Below are 27,965 nucleotides of genomic sequence, written 5' to 3' on the forward strand. Positions count from 1 at the left end.
TAGGTAATTGTTATATTATAAAATAAAGTGGCAACAAAAAGTTCTAACCAGATTTATAAACAAGTTACGTTTGAGCGCCATCTAGATTCCAATGAACACGGTAAGGCCAATTTTAAATAAACACAATATGACACTGACATAATTATCAATAATTATTATTAATCATAGATATATTAAAATATAAAGAGATCAAACTACCCAAAAGTCAAGACCTGCGAGGTTATTTAATATTTATTATATTTTATTATGTTATTTAATACAAGCTGGAATGTATATCCACGCTGAATAAGCATGAAGGAACATCCGACAGATGCATACGCAAAATAAATAAAAGTGTGGGATGTTGACTGCAGACTATATATGGACATTACGGTCATTTGCGATAGCCATAGTAGGGATAAGCACTATTAGAGCTGATCACCAGACCAGACCAACATAATTTAGTCACACGCATCACAGACCTTGAAACTACATCTCTACCTACTACTAGGTACTGAGATTGATTCAGTATAGAATAGTCTTTGTCTAATGTCAATTAGTCTATTTTATAATCAATCCGACTACATTAATACATTTTCGTACTCTTGATTATTTTATTTTGGATTTAGTCGAATTTCAATAAACGTAAACACTTAAAAGACGTTAATCGAACTGTGTTCAGATTATTCAAACTCCATCCTTTGGCAGTTTGGCTTATATAAAATCGGACTTTACAACAAATTGATCGTGTTTTAGAAGATAGGAATTCCAACTCAAGTACGCTACCTAATATCGATATAGATTAGGTATCAAACATTGCGTATTTGCGTTGTATAGATACCTATATAGGCAGTTATGCAATTGTTGAACAGTGTAACAATACTACGACAAAAGTGAAAAATGCTATTTATTACTATTTAGTAATTTAATAGTACCTATTTACTAATAATAACTAGTCACGGCTCATGAACGATGAACCATATACTACCCAAGTATCTTCAGTTTGTTGATTTGTTCATAAAATAAATTTAATTTCATCTATCCTGTCTCTGTAATTTCAAGCTTGATTGTCACCAGTCAGTATTATTCTCAGATCGCGATCTTCAGTGGTGGAGTGGTCAAAACTCAAAGGAGTTGGAGAGATTTATCTGCTGAGCCGGTTAAAATTATAAGATTATGGATCGGCCTAGGCCCAAGGAGCGTCCAGGGGACGTAAGAGACCCAATATGAATCTTATTATACTATGAAAATGTCTACCTAATTGTTATTTTGTTAAATTATATGTAGATATTGACTATCTACTATAATAGTGACCGCAGTAACCATAATAGTTCAATTCCCACAATACCATCGAACCGATGAAAAAAGGAGGGAAAAAAAACCTCTTTCCCCCTTTTTTTATCCATGTATCTTGTGACAGTTATTTTTAAGTATTACCTAAGTTTTAGTTATAGTGAAATATTACTTATTAATTATTATTATTATAACTAATTGTGTTGTTTAATTATCTTTTGTCGATCCACATTATAATCCTCATTCAATAATTATTGATAACAGGTGATTCAGGACTGCTAAATTTCTCACCACCCTAAGGGTATTAGCATAGGCGCATTTTTTATAGTAGTATCGCCATGAGCCATATTCCACTTATATTTACAAAAGAAATCCATTATTTGTCTGTAGCGCCGGGTACTTGTCGTTGGTCTGATCGTCGTAGTAACTATATTCTAAAATCGGCTTCATTGCAGAGACGTTTGACGCACCGCGGATGCTAGCTGTTTCACGACGACTGCGACACTCTTCGACGGCACGTCGAGGGTGTTCGTCGGACCACGGATGTCTAGCTAGGATTGTACCGATAGTCGATTTACTAACCCTGAGAGGTGCTCGCCGGGTGGGTACCATCTGTTAGTGAAGTAGGCAACCCACAATGCGTCGTCAGTGGAAATGACGTGGTGGCAGCTAGTTGTCCATCTGCGGCGCCAATACTTGTCGCTGGTCTGAATGGTCTGACCGTCGTAGTAACAATTCATTCTGCTGATCAGTTTCTTCACTGCGATCCTTTTTGGTTGTTTTTTTTCTTCTCGATGTTGAAGGCTTGAGTAGTCGAAGGAGACTGATCATTTTCGCAAACGACCGGTAGCTATACCCAATACTGTGTATTCTGTTTATTGTTTTGTAGTTACTCGATTTTGTAGCCAGATTAAAAAAAAAAAAAAACATGTGTCAAAGATTATTATTAATAACTTACTTCCGTGGAGTAGAAGGAATTATATATTTTTCAATTTTTTTATGTTAAAAAAAATGCTTAATTATGTATGATTTTTTTTTATATTTCTACTTATACATGCTTTTTTTTAACACTTAAATTTTATATTATTTTAATAAAAAATTCATAATTGAGACAGTTTAAGTCTGTATGAAATGAAAATGAACTTGTGATGTAAAAAATCGGAGCCCTTTGAAAATTTATCTGTTCGTAAAACCAGAGCCGTTTAGGAAAATGGGAGCCGAATGGGATACGACCCACAGAATATAACTATGTCGCTAATTCTTAAATTAGAAAAAACTTCCCGATGTTTAAAATGTTGGCATTTTTAACTGTACACTCGAATCAACGTGATTAAGATGCAATTCTAACTAATTAACTAGGTATTATTTGTTTAAGTTCCGGTATAAGATAGAAGATACTAAGTATATCCCATCGAAGATCGATAAATACATTATTAAGAGTGTTTTTTCAATACCAGAACTAATGGTATCATTATAGGGAGGTATTAAGTAATATAGCACTATAGCATTTGACGGAAGAACAAATAACGTGATCTAGAAAGAGATGCTTTTATAAAAAAAATATTTTAATGTTCACATCAATTAAGACACACACCCACCATTGTCAAATAATATATATTATCATTTAATATTGTAAGTTTCACGCTCTATGATCACGGGTCAAAGAATAAAATTGTTGTATATTATATTATAATTAGGTATTTACTACCAATCTATAGATATCATCAACAATGAAAAATAATAGTAAGATAAAAATTAGGTAACAATAAACATGGACAATACAATTTTTATCATTCAACTAAAAATATTAAGTTTAACAAAAAAGCTTGTAATTTGAATAATATTTTGATCGCGATTCTTTTCACGAATAACGCCACACACTTATAACTTCTAATTATAATTTATACAAATTGCTTATAGGAGAACTGGCGTATCACCACCACCAGGTCTAGGCAAAAAACGTGTTATATAATATGTGTCTGCATAGACCTTTTACTAAGTAAAAGAGTAAATGATCTAAGAGTAAGAGGTCTAAGGGTAATGGGTATCTGCCAAGATCACGGACTAAGATATACTTAGTATGGGAGGCGGAAAAAATGGCCACGGAAAAAAAATCCCCAAAAAAATACACCCCGGAAAAAAAGCCCAAGAAAATAAAAGTGCTATCATTGTAATCTTATATGTATTATGAAATATTTTATAAACTGTGGTTGATTTTTGATTATACAATGGATTTACAATCATATAATTTATTTTTAATAATAAATAATAATATTTTTTAAATAATTTTATCATATAATTATTTAATAGAACATAGGAACAAAATATTAAAAATATAAAATATTCTCGTTTGTGGTAACATAATAATAACTAATAATTATAATACGAGAGGTCATAGTCAGAATAATTAAATAATGTAATAATAATAAATTGTTAATTTAAAAAAATTATTTTCATAATCATAATAAAATTCAATAATAACTTGTAGGCTATATCTATACATAAACAAATTAAAATTAACTTAACTGTATAATAATGATAATTAACTATAAAAAGCTAAGTTAATACAATACAAAATTTAACTGAATAACTGAATAGGTAAGTTATATTATATTAATAAGTTTGATTAAACAAAAATAACTAACTAGTTAAGTTAAAAAAAAATAATTTTTCAATAAGTTAATGCCCACCATTGCTAAAAAGTATGTATGTACCTATAATTTAATAAAGTATTATATTTTACTATTGTGTATATTATTTAAAATATGTATCTATAAATAAATGTAAATATATTATGTATAATATATTTTTTTGGGCTTTTTTTCCAGGGTGTGTTTTTTAGTTTGGGTTTTTTTCCGTGGGTATTTTTTTTTGGGGGGGGGGGGTTTCCGCGATTCACTTAGTATATATTCTTAGTCCATGGTCAAGGTGTATCAATCACAAACTTCTAAAGTCTTACCGATGGTTCTCAACCTTTTTGGTTTCGCGGACCACCTAGAATCTAAAATCTAGATTTAAGTAGGACTACGAACCATTTTGAGTTTTGGTTCGTTTAACTACTGTACTGAAAGTATAATATTATTACATTATACGGACCGGTAGTCTAGTGATGGGCAGCACCAACTAATGACTAACGACTTAGTCGGTAGTAAACAATAAGAAAATAAGTCGGTTATTAACCGAATAAAACCAACTAACGAATAATAAAATAATAAACCAACTAATGAATAATAAACCAACTAACGAATAATAAACCAACTAACGAATAATAAACCAACTAATGAATCATTTTTCATTTTTCTAATGAATAAAATAAATAATCAATCATCTTATGAAAATAAACACTAGTTATTACCTACCAGGCTACCAAAAATAAAATCCAGCTGAAATAACACATAAATAGAACGATGTTAGATTATCAGAGCCTATTAATATTTACCAAACTATTTATAGAAAATAATGAGTTAATTCCGTCCGTCTTTATTTTATTTGGTCATTTTTATTTATTTTGGTAATCAGTAATCACTAATCGCTCAGTCAGTATTCACTAGTTGACTAGTGACTACTCAGTATATCGTGGTCCGCAATATTTTAAAGTTTTAACAATCATGTCCAGAAAAAATACGTCAGACGTTTGGAAATACTTTAAAAAATTGCCAAACACCCCAAATGAAGCAGTTTGCTTAATTTGTTCAACCCATTATAAACATGGCCATGGGACATCTAATTTGCACGAACATTTGAGGCGTGTTCATCAATCCAAATTAGATGCTGATAAACGCAATGCAGAATTAGAAAAAGATTTAGATATGCCAAGTAGTTCAAAAACCTTAAATTATGGTAAGTACTAAGTAGTATGCTTAAACTATAATTCACCTAGTGTAAATAATAATATATAAGTTAGTTAAAAATTATATTTAATTGGAAAAATTAATGTATTATTCATTACTTTTTATAATATTTATTATAGACTACAAAATAAATATTTGTATAATTAGATTTACTAATATATTCCAATTTATAAATGAAACAGATCAAGAACCGGACCAAGAACAGCCACCTACCAAAAAAACCAAGCAGTTGTTGTTATCAAAACGGTAAGAAATTAATTATTGCACTTGTTTAATTATATACAAAATGTATTAATATTCAATTTTGGACAAGTTTTAATACTTCACAGCAGTAGAGGTGGAGTAAATTAATTCTTTAAATATTATAGACTATAGCACTTCATTGCACAGGTACATATTGTACAACTATACAACATTTTATATATTTAGTGTTTACATTATATTTTTAATTTTTTAGATTCTGAACGAAGTGATGAATGTATTGATTTTACAATGATGTGTTTTTTTTTTTTTTTTGTTTTTTTTTGTGTCTGTGTACAGCATAACTAGTCGAAATAATGCTCCAATTTCAAACTATGGGGGTGATTTCCGATGTAAAAGTGAATATCCTTGGTGTATTATAGAGGTAAAAAGTTAACATTTTCCTACAGTTTTCAAAAAAATCGAGAAAAACAAAAAAAAAATGACGGAAAAACGGCAATTTTTACGCAAAACCAGTTTTCGACCAAATCGATTTTTTTTATGGTTGTAATTCAAAAACTAATCACTGAAAATACTTGAAATTTTCACCAAATGTTAATGTCAGTGGTATCTGTATATAGTTAAATTTTCAAAAAATTTTGAGTTATTTATAGACCACTGAAATTTTCGATTTTTTTGAGAAATTTTTTTTAAAGTGTCGATAAAAAATTTTTTGGATGACCAAAAAGTTTTGAAAATTTAATACAAGGTTCCTTATGAGTTGTTTTTAATGTAGCTAAAAAAAATTAAAAATCGTTAGTCACAATTTTTTTTTATAAGCGTTTTTAGTTCAAATTTTTACGAAATTTGTTGAAAACGCGAAAATTTGCAAGTAATTTTGAAGTTGAAAAATCATAAATTTTTTTTCTTTTAAAACTAAGTTTTGAAAATTTGGTACAAGGTTCTCCATAAATTTTTCTTCAAATATCTGTAAAAAAAACTCTACCGGATTCAGACAAAAAATTTTTAAGAGTGTTTGAAATTTAAATTTTTACAAAACCGCGTTAAATAACAGTTTAGCCTCAAACGATTTTTGATATTTGTTATTATTCAAAAAGTATAAGTCGTAGATACTTGAAAATTTTACCAGTTATTAAGATTCGCGTTTTCTTTACGTGATTTAATTTTCAAAATATTTTGACTTTTTTTGAGCTATTTATAGATAACTGAAATTTTCAATTTTTTTCTGTAAATTGTTTTTTTATGTGTCGATAAAATCTTTTTGGCCCTATCAAAATACTTGAAAATTTAATGCAAAGTTCCTCATAAGTTATTATTATAGTGATTAAAAAATTATAAGAATACATAGGCATAATTTTTTTTTATTAGCATTTGAAGTTCAAATATTGACAAAAATTCGTCAAAACTATGAATACTTGCAAATTATTTTGTAGGTATATTTCATAAAAATGTTTGTATAAGTAGCTAAGAGTTGAAAATTTAATACAAGGTTTTTCATAAGTTTAGCTTACAATTATTATAAAAGAACTTAAATTTTGTTGTATTCAGGCCATTAAAACATAAACCACCATTTTCACCAACCACTAGAAATTATATCCTAGGCTGACAAATCATCTTCGTTCAGAATCGTTTTTCGTATACAATGATAACTATCATTGGATTCAAATTTAACACTCCTATAATATATAATAATGATCCATACGGCACCTAATGTACAGCAGAGCGGTACTCACTTGCCCGCTTTTTTTTTTTAATTTTAACATTTATTACTATCAAATAAAAATTTAATTTTTTCTTTGACAATATTATAAAATATAGTTTATTCATTACTACCATTTTATTTAGTCATTCTAGTATAAATTATAATATTTAAAATATTTTGACTTGTAAATATTGTATATTTTGTTATTAAATTACCAAAATTCCAACTTACATGGAGGTGCATAAATATAATTATTTTCTCCATAAAATATTTTTATGCATTTTAATATTTTATTGTACTTCCAAATATTCTCTAATATATTGAGTATTCGCTAACCCCTAAAACATGCTTTTTAATGCAAAGTAAATTTTTTCCTATGAAGTTGGCATTTCACAAATCGTTAAGAAATCTTATACCCATTTAACTGCATAGGCCATAGACTAAAAATAATAATTATTATTTGTATTTAATGTAACAGATTTAACGAACCATCCACAAAACAAAAAAATGACTTCATATCTATTATAATGGATATGATAGCAGGAGATTTACAACCCATTTCATACTTGGAAAATAGTGGTTTTCGAAAAATGGTCAGTTTTTTAGATTCCCGTTATTTGGAGCATATTCCTAGTCGTCGTACCCTTACTAGGAAAATAATGCCTGACATTTATCAATCTACCAAAGTAAAAGTGCAACAAATGTTAGATGAATCTAATTATGTTGCCATTACATCAGATATTTGGACATCTTTAAATGCTGATTCTTTTTTGACAGTTACTGCTCATGTATATAATACAAATTATGTACTGAAAACATTTGTACTAACAACAGAAAAACTTAATAAAAATCATACAGCACAATACTTATATGAAACATTGATTGAAATATTTGAAGAATGGAAAATAATTAATAAAGTAGTAGCTATTGTAACCGATTCTGGTGCTAACATAAAGGCTGCAATAAAAAAAATGAATGGCATACCTCATATTCCATGTACTGCACATAAGTTGAACTTAGTGGTGACAAACGCACTAAAAATTCAGTGTGGTGCAGATGAAAGTGATGAAGATAACAATATTGGTTGGGATGGAGTTAACGATTTAAACATTTTATTAAAAAAATGTCGTTCAATAGTAACATTTTTTAAAAAAAGTGAAATTGGACATCGCTGTTTACAAGACAAGTTAAAACAACTAAGTTTACCCGATTTGAAATTAAAGCAAGATGTGTCCACCCGTTGGAACAGTAGCCTCTTAATGCTTGAAAGGTTGGTAACATTAAAAGAACCACTTACTTGTGTCATGATGTCGCTAAAGGATGGTCCAACAATGCTCCTACCAATGGAATGGAGAATTATAGAGGATATTATACCATTGCTAACACCATTTAATTTAATGACAACAGAACTTTCAGGAGAAAAATACCCTACACTTGCCATGGTTATACCTTTAGTGAGAGGTATTAAAATTTATTATAAATTAAATTTTTTATACTATGTCTAATTATTAACAAACTTTTTTGTAGGTGTGAATATTGCTCTTAATTCTAAAATAATGGAGACAGAATTAGGTGTAGCATTAAAAACTAAATTGATAAAAAATATGTCAGATCGTTTTAATCTGATTGAAGATAGTGATGTTTCACCTTGTTTTACAATTTCAACAGTTCTTGACCCAAGGTTTAAGAAAGTAGCTTTTACAAATATAGAGTTGGCCAATAAAGCTATACAGAGTATAAATAATGAATTAGCTGCATCAATTGGTAATGAATAATGATTATTTGAGAACCCACTGGCTACTGCCTACTACCTATTATTTTCATATATATGCTAACCTTAATATTATTTTTTAAGGTGAAAACAGAGAGCATTCAGCACCCATAGTAAATCATGAACCCCAAGAAAATCAATGCTCTGACTTATGGGCATTTTTGGCAACTGAAGTAGAAGAAGAAAGGACAACTTTAACGTCAAACACAACCGCGCAAACACTTATAAATCAATATATAAGTCTTCCTCTGGAAAAACGGTCAAGTATTCCACTAGATTTCTGGATCAAACATCAGTCACTTCTGGACTCATTATTTAAAATAGCTGTGAAATACTCTATAATTCCAGCGACTTCGGTTCCCTCAGAAAGAGTTTTTTCAAAAGCAGGGGAAATAATGAGTGCCAAAAGGAATCGGCTAGATCCAAAAAATTTAGATGTTTTAATTTTTTTAAACAAAATTTAAAAGAATTAGCATAGACATAATATTGCTATTGTATTTTTGTGTTTTATTTAAATAAAAGATAAAATTTCATTACTATAAAAAGTACTTACAATTTTTTTCTTGTAAAATATCTAATTATGCTAATGAACCATTAAATACATTTATTTATTAGCTTTAAGATAAATATTTATTTTTGGTGGTAATATCATAAGTTGAAAAATTTCTTCTTTAGTTATTTAGTCGGTTTTCGTTAGTTACCTAGTCGTTTTTTTAAAAGTTGTAAGTCGTTAGTCGTTTTTCAATAGTTAATAGTCATCAATTGTTTTTTGTTAGTGTTAGACATTAAGCAGTTTGTTGTTAGTTGGCCATGATAATAGTAAATTTGTAACCAACTGTTAGTCGGTTTTTTGGAGTAAAATAATATAACTATTAGTCGGTTATACAAATTATTCGGTAATGCCCATCACTAGTCATAAGTCGTTAGTCGTTTTTCGATAGTTAATAGTCATTAGTCGTTTTTCGATAGTTAATAGTCATTAGTCGTTTTTTGATAGTGTTAGTCATTAAGTGGTTTTTTGTTAGTTGGTAATGGTAAGTGTAACCAACTATTAGTCGGTTTTTTGGAGTAAAATATAACTATTAGTCGGTTATTTAAATTATTCGGTTGTGCCCATCACTAACCGGTACCGTTTTTATCGCGGACCGGTAGTTGAGAACCACTGATCTATACTATCATAGAACAATACTATATAGAAATCTGTGGTATCAATCACTGAGATAGATAAGAATATACTGGAGCGCGGACTATGATGTAAAAACGGGCCGACGTATTTTTCGTTACCCCCACTCCTGTATGGCAAGAAATTGAACTTCCATACCAATAACATTGAAAGACTACACATTTTAACTTGACATAACTCTGGGATAAATTATCGTATTACGTTAACTTTGGTATCAAAATTTTTGTTTTTATGTGTACTTCAAACTTATATTTACAAAATATAAAAATAAAAACTCTGAACAACATTTTTATTAAAAACAAAATTGCCCACGCTGTAGTATAAATAGTATAATACTCATCACGCGATACCATATTATAATTTATATTATTTAATGAAATTAATATTAAAAATACAATTTTAATAATTTTATCATAATGAATCTTGGAAAAAAAAGCCCCGTACCAACTAAATACATTTTTTTTAAATTTTATAATGTACCTTTATATCAACTTAATTATGTAACACTTTTTTTGACATAGGTATTTATAATATATATTATATAAAATATTCGTTTAATAATAATTTGTAACTACTTTTATATCATAATAATATTTAATAAAATAATACACCAAATATTTTAAATTATAGGTATAAAATATACATTTGAAGTATCTATAAGAGATTAATCATAATAAAAATAACATAAAATAAAATAGATGTCATTTGTATATAGTTTTAAAAAATGTTTAAGGGTGGTAAAAAATTTCATATAATAGAAATAAATAAAAATAATTATCATAATAAAGGCATTGTTTTCTGATGTTGTGGCTAACTATTAGAAATATTAGACTACTATTAGAAAATCTAATACCTACACTTATCTCATGCATAGTATTCACTATTTTTGTTTTGTGTATTTACTAATAACATGTTTTACATTTTATTAATTATATAAGGTAATTGAGACTTTAAGTTAATTTCCATATAAAAATGGTTTTGTCATGTTCGGCCTTTAGATGTACAAAGAGTTGGAACAAGGAAAGTAAATTAAAATCTATTCAATTCCATAGGTGAATAATATATTATCTAATTATTATATTTTTAATGTAATGTAGATGGTCTTGATAAATATATTTTTAATTTTTTAATTTAAAATCATGCTGTTTATTGCAATTAATAGGTTCTATAACTATTGTAATAAAATATAAATTAGTATCCAATTAAAATTTAAAATCCTAATTTTAATATCTAGATTCCCACTCAAAAAACCTGAGTTATTACAAAAATAAATAAAAATGTTCAGAGATTTTATTTTTATTTTTTGTAAATACAAGTTTGAAGTACACATAAAAACAAAAATTTTGATACCAAAGTTAACGTAATACGACCATTTATCCCAGAGTTGTGTCAAGTTAAAATGTGTAGTTTTTCAATGTTATTGGTATGGCAGTTCAATTTCTTGCCATACAGGAGTGGGGGTAACGAAAAATACGTCGGCCCGTTTTTCGTAACATACGAGCATAGGCAAGTCCGCGCTCCAGTATATTCTTATCTATCTCAGTGGTATCAATACACCTTGGTATATTCTGCGTTTTCCATAGATAATACAGAGATAACTATTATCAATGTTATTAAAATCACGTGGTTGAGTGTTTGAGTTCATTGCTGTGTTAATTTATAATTATTAGTTATTTTTAATTTTGATTATTGCTACTATATTAATATATATATTTTTAATATAGCACGGAAACAATTAATTACTATGTCGTTTCTATGATTTTTAGTTTATATTTTAACTGATCATACTTAAAATTATCCTTTCAAAATGACAAATGTAGATTTTATTGCAACGTTCCAAAAATTAACTGTAAATCCATTAGATTATTTAGAGTAAGATTGATTAATTAATTATTTTATATTTTTAATTCATCACATTATTTTATAAGTATTATACGTATATTATATATTTTGTTACAGTGTGCAAAGCAATGTGGCCGAAGAGACAACAAATTTGTTGAAACAATTGTATGATACTACTAAGAGTATTGAAACAATTACTGACAATGCTAATGATGACGCTCTGCCTGAATTAATAGTCAAAGATTTTGATGAAGAACAAATATGGCAAGAACTGGAACTACAAAACTCGGCACGTTTAAAATTATTGGCAAATACTATTCAGGGATTTACAGAAAGTGATTTGATTTACCTTGATGAATCTAATAGTAAGCACATATTTTTAATCAATCTTAGGTTTTAATCAAAATATTGAATATTCTTTATTAAATTAAGTATGAAAAGTTAATAATAAAATGTACAAAATGTCTAGGTACAAATTTGTTTTACACCAGGTTAAATTAATGTGAAATATTTATTGTGAATTATTTAAAATAAATAAATAAATATTTACATGTACTAAATACATAAATATGTTATTTTATAGCAATAGTATAAATAGTAATAATAATATAATATAACTATATTCAAAGGTATCATTTTATTATTTCTATACTTAATCCAAAATTTTTATTGCAGGCACACATACAAAAAAAAATTTAAAAATTACAAAGTCAGTAAATGATGAAACTAAAATAAACAGTAAGTATTTAGTATTCACCAGTGCTTAATATTTAAATATGAACACAATTGATTATGATTATTGGTTGTCATAAACATTATTATTTTTAAACCCTATTTTCTGGAGAAATATTGGTTTTATATTTCTTGTTTTCATTACCATATTCCTTTAAAATGATTGTTGTAATTATGTAATCAATAAATAAACTTAAATTTATATTTAAAAATGAAATTATGTAGGGTACATATTATTGAATTTCAAAAAAAAAATTGATTTAATTTTAATGAAATGAAGCTTTTTTTTAATATATAATTTCATAAAATTACATCGTATTTAATTTTTTGTTTTAGAATTAAATAAAAATAATGCTGAATTAAACTCAGATGAATTTGAAAGTAAGTGATAAATTATAATATAATATAATACTTGTATATTATTTCATAGTTAAAAATTAAAAAACATAATTTAATATGTAGTTTTTATTGTTTTAAACGTTTAATATAAATAATGATATCATGGTATTGTATATTTTACCATTGTTCAATAATAATGTGTTTTACTTAAGACTCTGAAGATTTGGAGACTGATGATGAAGACAATGATAATAATGAAGATGATATAGAAAGTGAAGATGAAGACGAAGATGATATAGAAAATGAAGATGAAGATAATATTTCTGACTTAGAAGAGACGGAACCTTCAACAAATAAAAAAAGTAAATATAAAAATAAAGTAAATTATTTATGTTTAATAATATGATAATGTTATTCAAATAAATTATTCAACATTGTTTTATAAACACTATAAATAAACTAAAAATATTGTTTTTAGTGTTTTTGAATTTTGTTTTCTTACGTTTTAGAATTATAATTATTTTAACCATTATATCATTGTTGTTACTTTTATAAACTGTAAAGTTCATATTCCTATGAAGACACTTAGCATTTTACAAAGCAGTGTTAATAGTATTATATAATAACTTAATCCTACATTATATATTATTAAGATAAAATAATTCCGGTTAATTGACATCATATGTAGTTTAATTATAATTAAAAAACATATGTAAATACCATAAAAAAATAAAAAATAATTCTCTTTTTTTCTTTATGGAGATACCTTTTTAATTCTATATTTATTCTTTTAATTATTAGCATTTAAAAAGTCAGTAGTCGACGATGAATTTTTCAAATTGTCAGAAATGGAAAACTTTTTATTATCAGAGGAAAAATTGGAAACTTCCAAAGAAAAATCAAAACCCTTAGAAGATGATGTTGACATGTTTCAAGACCTACAATCTGAAAATGAAGTAATCAATTAATATCATATTTATTTTATTTTGAAAATATTATTATGTTTCATATCAAATTATGTAGTTAAACTAAAACTGTAATTTTATATTTTTATTTAATGTATTATAATCCATTATGGATGTTTTGGAATAAATATATATTTATTGAATTAACAGGAAGAAGATAATTTTGGTCCTATGTATCAAGATTTTTTTGAGAAACAAACAAATGTAACTAAAAAATCAACCAAATCAAAAAAAAATGTAAGGTTTGAAATGGATGATGAAAAAAGTGAAGATAATGAAGAAGAGACAAATGAACTTATTGAAAACAATAACGAACATTTGTCAACACTAGAAATGAGATCAGAGCGGATTAATAAACGTATTGCAAAATTGGAAGAAGAAGCCATATCTGATAACAAACCTTGGGCCTTGAAGGGTGAAGTCGCTGCTAAAGACCGTCCTCAAAATTCTCTATTAGAAGAGGCTGTTGAATTTGATGTCTGTACCCGTCCAGGTAAAATATAATAAATATTAAAATAAAATTGATTGGGTTGGTTGCTTGGAAAAGTTAAATCTAAATAATGTATTAATTTAATATTTAGCACCAATTATTACTGAAGAAACAACAGTAAAATTGGAAGACATCATTCTACAAAGAATAAAGGACAAAGCATGGGATGATGTAGAGCGAAAAATAAAACAAACAAATGCACCTCATGAATTTAAAAAACAGTTAGTTTTAAACCAAGAGAAGAGTAAAGAAAGCTTATCTCAAATTTATGAAAAAGTACAATTTGTTATTTATGTTATTTTAGTATTTCTTTATTAAATAAAGTTTAAATAACTTTAGGAATTTATCAAACAAAGAGAAGCAGCCGATCCAGAAAATAAAAACAAACCTGAGGAAGAACCTAAAGAACACAAAGAAATTGATTTTATGATAAAAGAATTATTTAGAAAATTAGATGCACTTACTAACTATCATTATACTCCTAAACAGGTAACATTTTTTTTTTTTAATTATTAAACTTCATAACAATTTGAAACCATGATGACAAATCTTGATGTTAAGTTATTCAAGAAATAGTTGAATTATCATACAATTATTGTTCTCTTATCATATTATAACCATCTTGTACAATAATTATATTTCTAAATTTTAACCAAATGTCTAATAACATATAACAATTTAATTATATGTGATTTTTCAATTAGGCTATTCCTGATTTGAAAATCGTCAATAATTTACCAGCTATATCAATGGAGGAAGTAGCACCTGTTGCTACAACTGATGCCTCATTATTAGCACCAGAAGAAATACAAAGTTTGTATATTACTTTTTATTTAATTCATAAAAGAAAACAAATAGTTTCTTGACATAAGATGTGTTAATATTTCTGATTTTATAAACAAATTTTAGGAAAATTCAAAGCACCAGTCCTTGGTAAGGAAGAACGTACTAGTACAGATAAAAAACGTGAACGTCGAAAGAAAAAGCATTTGCAACACAAGAAACGCATTACAAAAGAATCTAATCTCAAAGAAATGGAAAAAAACGGGTTTAAACCTAAGCATAATAAAGATAGTGCTCAACAAGAACTGAAACGATTAACTAGTAGTGGACATCAAATTAAAGAAGTAAGCATAAAGTACTAATTCATAGTTACTAGTATCTCGTGTTTATACATTGATGATTGATTTCAGTTAAAATCTGTGGATGACAAAAGTATGAAATCATCTAAAGATTTCTTTTCTAGACTTCAGGATCAGGCAAGAAATGAAATTGATGGAAAGAAAAGAATTATGAAGCAAAGTGATAGAAATAATACTAAAAAATTTAAAAAGTAAACAACACTGTTTTTTTTTAATATTTTTATATTATATTCCAATCATTATACAGTTTACTTTTTAAAACTTGTAATATTTTATTAATGATAGGGGTTTCATGAAAAATAAATTTAATTTAACAAAAAAAAAATTATTATTTTACAAGTTAAATTCTTTTAAAGAAAGGTGCTGATGGTTTGGATTTTTGGCAACGTCAGGTGACATATTTATATTAGAACAAGTGGGTACATAATTAAAAATTATGATATTTATAATATATACATCAAAAAAAAGTTACAAGTATGTGTATCACTTTTTAATATCAATTAGTCTTAATCATAACAATACACTTTAGAATTTTTTGTTTTAATCTAGTGAGGTTATCATGGGATCATAATACATAATTTTGACTAAGCTTTGCCAATTTTTTCTTTTTCTTTTTCTAAAGTTTTTGCTTTAGCTCTTTCGTACAATGGTACCAACTTTCCATCTTTGGCTAAGAGTTTCAATATTTCCACAATTAATGGCAAATAATTATGTTTACGCCGAGCATTTTCAATTTTGTATCGTTTCATTTTATCTTCTTCATCAGCAATTTTCATACGAATGTTACTTTCTTCAGAGATTTTGGTTGCTTCATCCTAGTTTGGTTTTAAAAACATACATTAATGTTAATTGAATAGATAAATATATTTTTAATCATACCAATTCTTCTGTTTGTAGACTCAATAGCCGTTGTTCCAAAATTAATTTCCTATCAGATACTACTGCCATTAAATTAAAATGAATTTCTCCTATCTTATATCTAAAATGATAACAAACATTAAAAAGTATAAACGGATTTTTATCAAATCAAAAATATTCTTACTTATTTATCCTTTTTTCAATAAATGGTTTAGCAGCTTCAACCCAATATGTATTTGGTTTTATTAACCCTAAATCAATTGGACCTTCTTGCAATCCATCTAACTCATAAAGACGACCATCAATAGGCACAAAAGCAACAAAATGATAAGCCTCATCATCTTTAGATTTTGGCTTAGCACTATCTTCAAACTCAAAAATAGAATTGCTTCTAAAACAAAATATCAATAAATATTTTATTATAAAACAAAACATTTTTTTATATTACCTTCCAAAAGAATTATGCACAGAACGAATTTGTTGTGAATTACTTAAGGCCAAACCTTTCATATTAGCGTCAAACTTTTGAGAAAACTCTTTGAATTGACTTAAAGTTTTTCCAAGTTCAATATCTGGATGACGACAGTTTAATAATACACTTAATATAGCTTGTGTAGCACAAGCATTATTAATAACCTAAAACAATCACATTAATATATAAGTAAATAAAAAAATATAAAATAAATGTATACAAGTAAGCCCAGATTTTACCAAAATAATAAAAATTATGGTGATCCACTAACCTGCTTAGCAAAGAATAACTTTTCAACTCTCGAATCCCTGACAATTTGCCCATCAGGTTGATCTTCTCCTATCCACCGGAAAAGGAATATTAAACCATGAACAGGCCTAAATAATGATAAGAACAGTAATGAAACAAAATACACAGTATCAACTTTTGACATGTTTTCATTGGGTTTTAAAAATCAATAAGCTCACTTGATCGTTTCAAACAAGCTGTTGTCCAATGTCCATAATTCTTCGACTTGAGCACCTGTCACACCTGAAACAGAAGAAACGCCAATAGCGTGCAAATGAGTTAACATGGTCAAAAATAAATCAACTGGTAATACAAGATATTAAGACTAGTACTGGGCATTTATTTTCCTAAGTCATCCTAAAGATTAAAATATTTTATTAGGATTGAATCTATAAATCAGGGTAATGGGTTCAATTGATAAAAGTAAATTAATAGGTAAATTAAAAATCATGTTTATGAACATAAATCATGTGTATATCTACTTAGGCACCCAGGTAATAAACTAACATTTTTTAATCATACTAATTAAGTTAACTAATAATATTTCTCTCAGGTTTGAATAAGTATTTGAATTTATATCTTAACCTTAATTGATAATAATAATCTGAGTTAAATAAACTATTTGGTTTGTTATAATACCAACATGGATCTATTTGCGTTCAATATCCAGCATTAGTTGAGACTATATTATAAAGATTGCTTACCAAGTTCACGAATTAGTTCTGTAAACACGCCGGGATCGCTTTCAATTAAACACCAACCTACTGAATCTGACATTGTGGCAGTTGGCAGGTAGGTTGTTTGCTCGTGAACGTTATAAGATAGGCCTTGTTTGAGGTACTGTTTAATAGAAAAAATAAATCATAAATACCAATGCTCGACAATATATTACAATCACCATTTTTGCAATTGTATCGTATGAGTAGGTACACAAGTCATAAATTAACCAACGAAGTGTGCACAACAACTTACTACTACGCAACAATTATACATTAAAAACAAAATAATAATAATAAAATACAAACGGAACGTACCGAGCAACTAATCCAGATCTGAAATAATACAAATTTGAAATTATTACTTAAAAATTCCAATGACGAAAAAATGAAGGATATATCAACCGGTCGAATCCAAACAATAATAAAAGATACAGAAATAACAATAAATTACTTTAATTTATTTCTAAAAAAGGTGTAAATACTGAATAATGCTTTTACCAGTCACCGGTTGAAAGTTGGTAACGACATTGAGAAACTGAACTGGATACTTGCAGTCAATGAATGAAAAAAGAAATAACACCTGGAGCGCTAGGAGTAGTATCCAATATCCATTATCCAATTATATTACTATAATACTATTATAAAATATAGAGTAGTTTTCATGACGTTCATGTATCCGAAGCACTGAAGATAGATAAAAACATGGCTAAATAGTAAATATATATTATATATATTTAGACATGGATAAAAATTACTTATTTTTTATTTAAAAAGCATTTCTATTTATGCCTATTTCCCTTCAATGAAGTTTCTCGAAGAAACGTAAACATACAAAATAAAAACAAGTGTATCTACCTATATAAAAATTTACAGCATAATTGTAAATATTATGTATCACAAACACAATTATTGTCAAGCTGCAACAGTGAACAGATTGATATCGGATCAGAATAATGAATTATTTAATTTGTTTTTTTTTTTTTTTATCATAATGTATATTTATATAAATTTCAAAACAAAACCGTCAGTGACCACAATAATAGCTGACAGCATGTTTAGAACACGTCTTGTTAAAATTAAAACAAAATTAAATAATGTATAGAACTAAAATTTATAATTGAATAAATAATTTAACATTTATTTTATATTTCTTATTAGTAACTACCTAGGCTATTTTGCATAAAAAGCATAAAGTATAATGTATTTTTTTCTTAGAATACAAATAATGCAATATAGGTAATTCCTCTCCATTTTTTAATTAAACATGAATGTGATTACTCGACATTCATTATGAAAATAAGGTATAGTAAATTGGTAAATATGTTGAAGGAGAATGCATTACTTTTTATTTTACATTTTTCTAATACTGAAAATGGGATTAAAACGTTGATCGCCCAATTCTAACTGCCAAGAATCCAAAGTACATAAACATAATAAATAGGTACGAAAATTACAATTTACAATATAACTTTTTAGATAACAATTTATTGACCAGTCTAATAATAATATAATTCAAAAGAAGGTTCCCGTTTAATGGAAAACAATATCTTAGTATAAAAATTGTGATTGGTGTTATGTACTGATATAGTGACCAAATTAGTAATAGATTGTATATAAAAAATAAAATATTGAAAATATTATTTTACTGTTTCATTCAAAACAGGCAGAAAAAAATTATTCCGGTACCGGGAATCGAACCCGAGCCTCCTGGGTGAGAGCCAGGTATCCTAGCCACTAGACCATACCGGATATCTGATAACAATTGTAAATTATTATTTATTTAAATGACTTTGTACAATATTAATTTAGTATTTTGTATTTTATTGTAAAAAGTGCAAAAGAATTTGAAAATAATATAAAGTACTTATTTAATCAGAGCCCAACTTAGGAATTTTGGGGCCCGGGTCAAATTTTCTAATGGGGCCCCAAAATTAATTATTATCTAAATTCTAAATTATCAACTTAAATTATAAATGCAGTCTTTATGTTATATATAGATTTGTTATATTCAATTTATTTTATATAGGATTAAAAATCAATTACACCATAATAAAACTACAAAAAATTATTTAATGACTATTAATATAAATAAAACGATGCAATTAAAAATATAAATATAAAAATAAAGAAGTTTTAGTACAGTTTTTAATTCAAACAAATGTTTACTTATATACATCATATATACATTGTATACAAAGTCAAAATTCGGAAATGACTTCGAGAATTCCGAGAAAATTTCCATTACTCGCAGAACCCAACCGCGAGTCATTACCCTCAAATGCTAACCCACGAACAGCCAAAAATTTAACAACAGCTACTACACGGCGCAACACTTCAACCCAATACTTTTTTTCACTCAAAATTTGTTCCGCCATAGTTTTGTCTATACGATTTTTAGTGTTTACACGATCTAACCAAATTAACATTGATTTACGATGAATTGCACTATTTTCGTGTTCTTTAACTTTTTCGTGAGATTTCTTCCAGTTGTTAAAACCAGGATTATAAAACTTGAATTATTTGACTTATTAAATAGTTTACAAACAAAACAATAAACGTTGCCAGTGTGTTCAGAAAACATGAGCCATTTACGTAAGTGTATTTCACCATTGGGTAATTTTAATTCGAATAATGATATATTTAATGAGCGATTAAAATTTTTAATTCTTTTTCGGATGATTGAAATTTTTTGGGATCCATATTCTGAAAAAATTCTGGTCCTTTTAAGCAGCATAATTCTATAAAATTGTTGTTTAACACTAATGGCCACATTCCCGGATCTTGATATAATTCAATATCAAGTTCAATAGTATGAATATTCGAATTAAAATTCATTGCAATCACTGCATTTTCTGCTGTAGAATCATTGTCAACATTATTTTCAGAAAAATTATTAGTATCAGATTTTGAGTTTCTATTAGAACAACTGTTAATATTATTTTCAGAAAAATTTAAACTATCAGATTTTGAAGTCACTATTGTATTAGGCATTACACTATTACTATCATTATTCATGTTTTCACATGAATATAACTATTATTTAGAACCAAATCATTTTTATTATTTTTTTAGTTTCTACTCTATTGCACTGTTGATAGTTTCAAAAAAATTAGTTAATTTAGGTAACTTGCTTACTCATCTTCGCCTCCTTCTTTAATTTTCGTTTTGCATAACCACTGAGATAAATCCTTTTTTTATCAGACATTTTTAAATTGCAATAGTTTTTGGCACCACTAGTAACAAACTAAACTCACGAACTCGACTAAAAACTAATTTAATAATTTAATATCACGACGTCGACGGAATACCTACTAGTGTACCGTGTACCGATTGTACTAATAATCGAAACTGACCATCAAAATGTACCTATGTTAAGATAAATTGTAATCATAACAATATAAAGTGCTTTTGACCAACTTTATCTTAAAACTTAATAGCTTATTTTATCGATTAGAGAATAATCATAAATTCCATTACGATACGCGACTAACGAAACTACGTAACCACTAACCAGTAATATCATACAATTATTTCAAAATGCCACTTTAATAATTAAATATTAACAGGAGCCCGGGGCCCCAAATAATATCGGGGCCCGGGGCTGCAGCCCCCCTAGCCCCCCCCTAAGTTGGGCTCTGTATTTAATTATTCAATTTTACTCGGTACTGGGAAAAAATAACCCCAATTTGTAAATTAATCTAAATAGTAAATATTAATATGTAAAAAATAATATATTATATTATATACTACCAAAAAGTCCGAGTAAAGAAGTCCGTGGTTAAAAATATAATATTATAAATTATAATATTAATTATAATATTGATTATCATTTGTCATGCCAGTTATAATTTTGAGATATTACAATTATACCACCTATCTTTATTAGATATGAAGCTATAATTGCCTAAAATTGTCCTATATCCCTCCGCCACTGAATACCACTATAGGCCAGTGGCGTATATAGAAATTAATTACCTATTAATTATATTTTCGGACTTTTTGTTCTCCGGACTTTACGTCCGGATTCTTTTTGGTAGTACGGTTTATCACGGTTATACTCTGTAAATATTTGCAATATTAAACTTAACAAAATTTAATTTTAAATTATATATATATAATTTTTTAAATTAATTTATATAATATAATATCATATACTTAATATATTTCTATAGTTTTTATAATTTTTTTTTTGTTATTTTCAATTTAATTTATAACACCAATATTTAAATTAATTTACAAGTTGGGGTTATTTTTTCGGGGTTTTTTGGGGGAGGTTCTAAAATAACCAATAATCCCGAAAAATAATTAGTATTGCAACCATATAACATTTTATTACACGGTTAAGGACTGTAGAAGCCATGCGGCATGCGCCCATACTGTCAAATTACTAATGTACAATATTTATTGTATAAACATTTTTTTTATATATAAATATGACGTGTATATAAAAATTACCTCATAAACGAATTCCGCTTACACCATTGAAGCGTTAAGATTAAGTAGGCACCTACTAAGTACTTGGTACATCGTACAGTCATATCTATAGATATCTAGAGTAACGTTTGTTTCTTTAGAATTTAAATCATATAGGTAACAATTGATTATAAAATAGTCTTTATAATCATAAATCAATTGACAATGGTATTAGGTATATCACTATATCATCACCTATTTTTGTTAGAATAAAATATTATTTAATGTAATGGATATTATTTACGATTCGTCTCAAAGCCAAAAAAGGGTAAAGATTTATGTAAAAATAAAAAATTAGGTTATGGTTTTGATTTTGATGAATTAATTATTTCAGTAATATATTTTATTGTTTTTATTTTTTTTTTTATTCAATTACGCCTCAAATATTATATTTAATTAATTAAAATTAATGAATTTAAATATTAATATTTAATGCTAATTAATTTAATACAATAGGCTATAAAATATAATAAACAATAATTAATATTATATACATTGATTTAATCAATATTTAATGTTATAATAATATATTACTAAAGCAAACAGCAAAACGGAAATATGGAAATGGCTACAGAACTAGCTCCATCTATTGGTGTTTAAATTTTCTTCGACAGTTCAATCGTTATTTTTCGAAAAAATAGTATCAACTCTCCCATGTCACGTTTGTACAACATTGAATTATATATATACAGTATTTGGCCCTCAATCAAATGTACTTGCTTCGGCAGTACATATACTAAAATTGGAACGATACAGAGAAGATTAGCATGGCCCCTGCGCAAGGATGACACGCAAAATCGTGAAGCGTTCCACATTTTTTTGTCAAACTAATAATTTTTTAACTGAAATTTTATAAATTCAATAAAAAAAATGATGTTGATACGTTTCAATGGCCTTGTGCCCAAATTGATTTTCACTAAAATTCACATATGATTAACATCTTTTTTTTTCTAATTTAAAGTTATTTATTTATTATGCTGTATCATATGTTATACTTATAACTATAATTGTTATAATAATAATAAGTAATAAGAACACATTATTATAATATTATTAATTATAAGTAAGAACTAAGAGTAATAGATTGTAAATTGTATGCCTTACAATCTTATCATTACAACCTTTGTAGTTTGTTTTCAAGTGTATATTATTACCATTTACCAATTACCAAGATGTATCAATACACCTTGATAATTATCTATTTATTATTACAAAACTGTTTATTTACCACCATGTACCATTATACCATTATAAAATAATAATACTTTCTAGTAAAATCAACCAATTATTGGTAATTATTCATACCTACTCATACCAGGCCTCTTTTTTGTTGTTTATGAACATAACAATATTAAACTTACGTATTTAAGGTAACGCATTACCTTTAAAATATTTTAATTTTTGACTAGAGTATATTTTAATTTAATAACACATTTTACAAACGACACGGTCAAGTAGAAACCATGAGTACTGTTATTAGTTATTACTTAATATCCAGTGGAACTATCGTTATGCCCAACGCACTCAAAATAAACAATAAATATAAATTTAGCGATGACAGTGAAGTGAATAATATCTCAAATAGTCAAACAACATTTTTTTTTGCTTAGCCATTAGGCAATTTCAGGCCAATTTTAAAGAAAAGGATAAGGTTGATTTTTTGCGGAAAAATTTCTTTTATCGTGGCGGAAACGCAGCTTTAGCGAAATTTTTGTTTGTTGGCTACACTGTTAATATTCAATTTAAATCATATCTTATCTATTTTCTGTATCCATATTTTGTTTATCTTTATGTTTGTATTATGAAAATTTAATATAATATGTATCGTGTTTTGTGATAGTAGGTACAAATTAGTAATGAAGTGATTGAAGGATTGATCTGAGAATAGTATTAAGTATTAACACTGTTTTTTCTATTTATCAAATTATAAAATATAATTTATTTTATATAAGATAATTATTTTATATTTTGATTTTGTGTGACATATATTAATAAACAACAATGGCTCTCGCTAGCATGCAAAGGAAAACCAATGTGAGTAAAATTAATTACATGATGATGGTTTTAAACTTTGAAATATTGTTTGTTTATTATTATATTATATAACTTGTTTAATGATTTCTTTAAATTATTTTTTCCAGGTACGATTACCTCCAGAAATTAATAGGGTTCTTTACATTAGAAACTTACCATATAAGATAACTGCTGAGGAAATGTATGATATATTTGGAAAATATGGTGCCATTCGTCAAATTAGAGTGTATGTCAACTATAACTATAATTTTATTAATTCTTAAAATAAAAAATTTTAGATTGGTTTGTTAGGAGTGAGTTATCATCTTGAAAATTAAAAACTTTAATAATCCAACATTATTTTGTTCTGTAATACTTAGCAGTAGTATATACAGCCATACACGATATAAGATTCTACCACTTCTTCCTAAAAGTTCTTTCTCCCACTAGAAATGTTTATTATTTACCATCATTAAATATGCAAAGTAGATTAATTGTTTATTATTTTTAATAAATCTAGAATAAATTGTAAAATTTCTATAAAATAGTTTCAGTTTTAGACTAATAAAAATATTGTTAAACTTTTGTAATGATTATTTTATTTGTTACTACTACATTTATTACGGCTTTCAAGATAACCTAGGTTAAATTATTTAAAAACTGTTTAGTTAAAAATTATTTTAATATAATATATTTATTATTTTATAATTAAAATAATTATTTTGTTTGAAATTGCAAAATTATAATCTGTTTAATTTTATGACATTTCTTGTGGATTATCACTTTTACTATGTTATTTTTAAGATATATTTAAAATGAGCGTTTAGAATAATTTTTGAATTTTAATGTTGATGCTTTTTAGTTAGTTTTGGTTCAAATAGCGTATTGAAGCTTCCCTCAGATAATTCTGAATAATTTTAAATAAAAATCCTAATCAAACTGAATTTCAACTTATGCTACTGTTACTAAGGTTTTTGTACGCTGACTGCCATCCCACTTTTAACACAAAATTCATAAGATTTGTATAATTTTAATTTTATTATTATTATTATTATTATGGCTACAATAGTCATTTTATTGAATGAAATATAAGATGTCCAATAAATGTTTATTAAACACATTTATAGAAATATCTATGAATTATGTTATTATGTATTGCAAAATGTTCATTTATTATATTATTTTTTGTTTATATAACATTGTAACGCAGTTATTTAAATGTTTTAATGCAATGCATTAATAATTAATTTGAAAAGTTAAATTGATGCATTAAATTTTATTTTTATCTAAACTTAAGTTAATTATTATTTTTATTTTATAGAGGCAACACCCCAGATACAAGAGGAACAGCATTTGTAGTATATGAAGATATATTTGATGCAAAGAATGCCTGTGATCACTTGTCTGGATTCAATGTGTGCAACCGATACTTAGTGGTCTTGTACTATCAGGTATAATTTCCATTTGTATTATTTGTAAAAGTATTGTATTAATATGCTGTGTTTTTTATTGTTTAGTCTACCAAAGCATTTAAGAAATTAGATACAGATAAGAAGAAAGCAGAATTAGAAAAAGTTAAAATGAAATATGGCCTCAGTGAAGAAAATTAGAACTAAATTAATTAATTTTATTTGCAAACACTGGTTAAAGACATATAATGTGTATGGTATTGATTAACTATAACGGAATATGTATATAAATTTAAATTAAGTTTAAAGATTTGCTTGGATTTGTAATTATAATTTTTATGTATTTTATTTTAAATGTATTCAACTATAATCATTGACTAATAATTATAGTTGACTGAGACTGTATTGTGTCACTAAGAGTCAAGACAAGATATATTTTTCAATGTCTTAATACCTAACCATTTATACCAATAAATCAGGATTAAAATTTTTATCTACATTTTTTAGTGGTAATAACAATTTGTAATGCAATGGCGCAATTGAGGGGTGCAAAAGGGTATTTAACACCTCTTATTTTTTTATACCCTACTATTATTGGTTTAGTGAAATACCTTGAAACTCAGAAAAATTATGTTGATTTAAAATGTATAATATATTATTATCTATTTAATATGATTATGAAATTAAAAAGTTACTTGATTTTTCTAAGGGATAACAATTTTAGCACTCCATGTTTTAGAGGTCTAGTTGCGCACATGTAATAATGACTAACAATTCAAGCTAGCATACATTGATTTAAATTTTGAGAAGTGTCTTAATTCATAAATACCTATATTAAAATTAAAAGTCTTTTATACCTCAATCTGAGGATAATAAACTTGATAAAATACTATTAGTAGCTAGATAAATGTCATTGATTCATCAGTCATTAAAAAGTTTACATGACATAAATTTGAAATTAAATTTGACTGTTGACTAGTCAAGTAGTATTCAACTATTTAATATTACCATAAGTAATTGTAAAAATTGTGATAAAAACAACAAAATGTTTTTGATTTGAAGTACTTAAATCTTTTTGATTTACAATAGAATTAGGACAGATTTTTAAAATACAAGTGTAATTAGATATTTAAAGAAAGTAAAAACAACATAGATGGCTAGGTAGTAGGTTTAATAGATATTTATTAGAAAACTACTAGTATCCCAACTTATGAGTTATGACCAACATAGTATTTATTTAAATACATCAATTAGTGACTTTCGAATTCTGGGACAATATTAGAATATTGACAGATTAAATTGCATGAATTATAGGTATTCCAAAAATATAAAAATTATTATGAATAGTGTTAGAAAGATATGGCCATGAATCTGGTAGTTAGTACTTATCATTGTACAGACAGCAATAGTAAGTTAATACATTTGTATTAATATGCACATGAACATGTTACACATATATTAAATTTGAATGCAGTGCTTGATTTGAGGGGGGAGTCCCCCTTCTTTTTTAAATTTTTTTTAGCATACCCATTTTATTTATTTGAAACGGAACACTGGGAATGCAACATATTTTACAATAATGAATTTGTTTTTTTCAGTTATTCTGATGCAAAATATGCCCATAACCTATAGCCATAATATTTGTACATTTGTATCGAATGTGTATGGGAAAAAATAAATCAATTTTCAAAATTCCTTACCATAAAATATAGAGATAAGAAATTATCTGTATTATGCCCACAGAAATAATTTAAAAAATTATTAATAGAGAAGTGTTTTTTTCTTTTAAAATATTTTTGTACCTGTAATAAATTTAATGATTTTTAGGATTGTGGGTGGTTGAAGGGAGGTGTGGGGGGTTAGATTTTGTGTAGAACGCATTCATCATCCCCCTTCTAGTCTCCCTTCTAGCTTTTTCAAAATCAAACACTATTTGAGTTTTATAATTTTGTAATGAGTACCTACGATGAATATTTTCTAAATAGACATATTTTATTGTAAAATATTATGATGTGTAGTGATTAGTGAAACAGAAGAAACCCGTCGACCAGAAGTGCCGCTGCAACTATAGTAAACACTCACTTAACACTAAACAGTACGGGCCGGTCGTGACTGTCGGCCCCACCACACACGGCTAACTCGTACATTAATACCTATGGGCGTAGGTACCAGTTACCTACCTACACTTATAATAATAATGTTAGAATAGTATTATATATCTACTTCTATGTGACTATGTACAT

The 27,965-nt window shown here is 26.7% G+C and overlaps 3 protein-coding genes, 2 non-coding genes and 1 pseudogene across 6 annotated transcripts; 4 read left to right on the forward strand and 2 right to left on the reverse strand.

Moving 5' to 3' along the window:
* The first annotated feature begins 7,730 nt into the window (after positions 1 to 7,730).
* Positions 7,731 to 9,250, forward strand: LOC126549031 (E3 SUMO-protein ligase ZBED1-like; annotated as a pseudogene).
* A 2,358-nt stretch (positions 9,251 to 11,608) lies between these two features.
* On the forward strand, positions 11,609 to 16,150 carry LOC114130192 (U3 small nucleolar ribonucleoprotein protein MPP10). Its single transcript, XM_027995103.2, has 12 exons — positions 11,609 to 11,852; positions 11,940 to 12,187; positions 12,498 to 12,560; positions 12,891 to 12,935; positions 13,106 to 13,255; positions 13,695 to 13,849; positions 14,009 to 14,351; positions 14,440 to 14,624; positions 14,688 to 14,837; positions 15,053 to 15,161; positions 15,258 to 15,475; positions 15,542 to 16,150. The coding sequence occupies exons 1-12, from the start codon at positions 11,788 to 11,790 to the stop codon at positions 15,683 to 15,685; spliced, it is 1,875 nt and encodes a 624-aa protein (XP_027850904.2). The 5' UTR covers positions 11,609 to 11,787; the 3' UTR covers positions 15,686 to 16,150.
* Positions 16,020 to 18,368, reverse strand: LOC114130193 (ubiquitin carboxyl-terminal hydrolase isozyme L5). 2 transcript variants are annotated; one of them, XM_027995106.2, is made up of 8 exons: positions 18,143 to 18,368; positions 17,813 to 17,948; positions 17,288 to 17,351; positions 17,092 to 17,197; positions 16,797 to 16,984; positions 16,533 to 16,736; positions 16,370 to 16,469; positions 16,020 to 16,305 (listed from the first exon to the last, which is right to left on the reverse strand). In XM_027995106.2, exons 2-8 carry the CDS (start codon positions 17,883 to 17,885, stop codon positions 16,075 to 16,077), a joined length of 966 nt encoding a protein of 321 aa, XP_027850907.1. In that variant the 5' UTR covers positions 17,886 to 17,948; positions 18,143 to 18,368; the 3' UTR covers positions 16,020 to 16,074. The 2 variants fall into 2 exon arrangements, with proteins under 2 accessions (XP_027850907.1, XP_027850906.1); XM_027995105.2 differs by having other exon boundaries at positions 16,533 to 16,739; positions 18,143 to 18,367.
* A 1,136-nt stretch (positions 18,369 to 19,504) lies between these two features.
* On the reverse strand, positions 19,505 to 19,576 carry Trnae-cuc (transfer RNA glutamic acid (anticodon CUC)). The gene has a single exon. It is a non-coding gene; the product is annotated as a tRNA-Glu (tRNA).
* A 3,436-nt stretch (positions 19,577 to 23,012) lies between these two features.
* LOC114130211 (U6 spliceosomal RNA) lies at positions 23,013 to 23,119 on the forward strand. Its single transcript, XR_003592904.1, has one exon. It is a non-coding gene; the product is annotated as a U6 spliceosomal RNA (small nuclear RNA).
* Positions 23,120 to 24,130: 1,011 nt separating this feature from the next.
* On the forward strand, positions 24,131 to 26,221 carry LOC114130194 (splicing factor 3B subunit 6). Its single transcript, XM_027995107.2, has 4 exons — positions 24,131 to 24,334; positions 24,442 to 24,560; positions 25,635 to 25,764; positions 25,831 to 26,221. The coding sequence occupies exons 1-4, from the start codon at positions 24,302 to 24,304 to the stop codon at positions 25,921 to 25,923; spliced, it is 375 nt and encodes a 124-aa protein (XP_027850908.1). The 5' UTR covers positions 24,131 to 24,301; the 3' UTR covers positions 25,924 to 26,221.
* The last annotated feature ends 1,744 nt before the right edge of the window (positions 26,222 to 27,965 follow it).

This window comes from Aphis gossypii, chromosome 1, assembly GCF_020184175.1.
Source record: "Aphis gossypii isolate Hap1 chromosome 1, ASM2018417v2, whole genome shotgun sequence".
In the NCBI taxonomy this organism is placed as follows: Eukaryota; Metazoa; Arthropoda; class Insecta; order Hemiptera; family Aphididae; genus Aphis; species Aphis gossypii.

Coding starts and splice junctions, on each gene's coding strand:
- LOC114130193 (XM_027995105.2), bottom strand. CDS start 17,885: ATGTCAGATTCAGTAGGTTGGTGTTTAATTGAAAGCGATCCCGGCGTG. Junction 17,198..17,287: donor AGCTTGTTTGAAACGATCAA/GTGAGCTTATTG, acceptor ATCATTATTTAG/GCCTGTTCATGGTTTAATAT. Junction 16,306..16,369: donor GTCTACAAACAGAAGAATTG/GTATGATTAAAA, acceptor AAACCAAACTAG/GATGAAGCAACCAAAATCTC.
- LOC114130192 (XM_027995103.2), top strand. CDS start 11,788: ATGACAAATGTAGATTTTATTGCAACGTTCCAAAAATTAACTGTAAAT. Junction 14,625..14,687: donor TATCTCAAATTTATGAAAAA/GTACAATTTGTT, acceptor AAATAACTTTAG/GAATTTATCAAACAAAGAGA. Junction 15,476..15,541: donor GTGGACATCAAATTAAAGAA/GTAAGCATAAAG, acceptor GATTGATTTCAG/TTAAAATCTGTGGATGACAA.
- LOC114130194 (XM_027995107.2), top strand. CDS start 24,302: ATGGCTCTCGCTAGCATGCAAAGGAAAACCAAT. Junction 24,335..24,441: donor GCATGCAAAGGAAAACCAAT/GTGAGTAAAATT, acceptor TATTTTTTCCAG/GTACGATTACCTCCAGAAAT. Junction 24,561..25,634: donor GCCATTCGTCAAATTAGAGT/GTATGTCAACTA, acceptor TTTATTTTATAG/AGGCAACACCCCAGATACAA.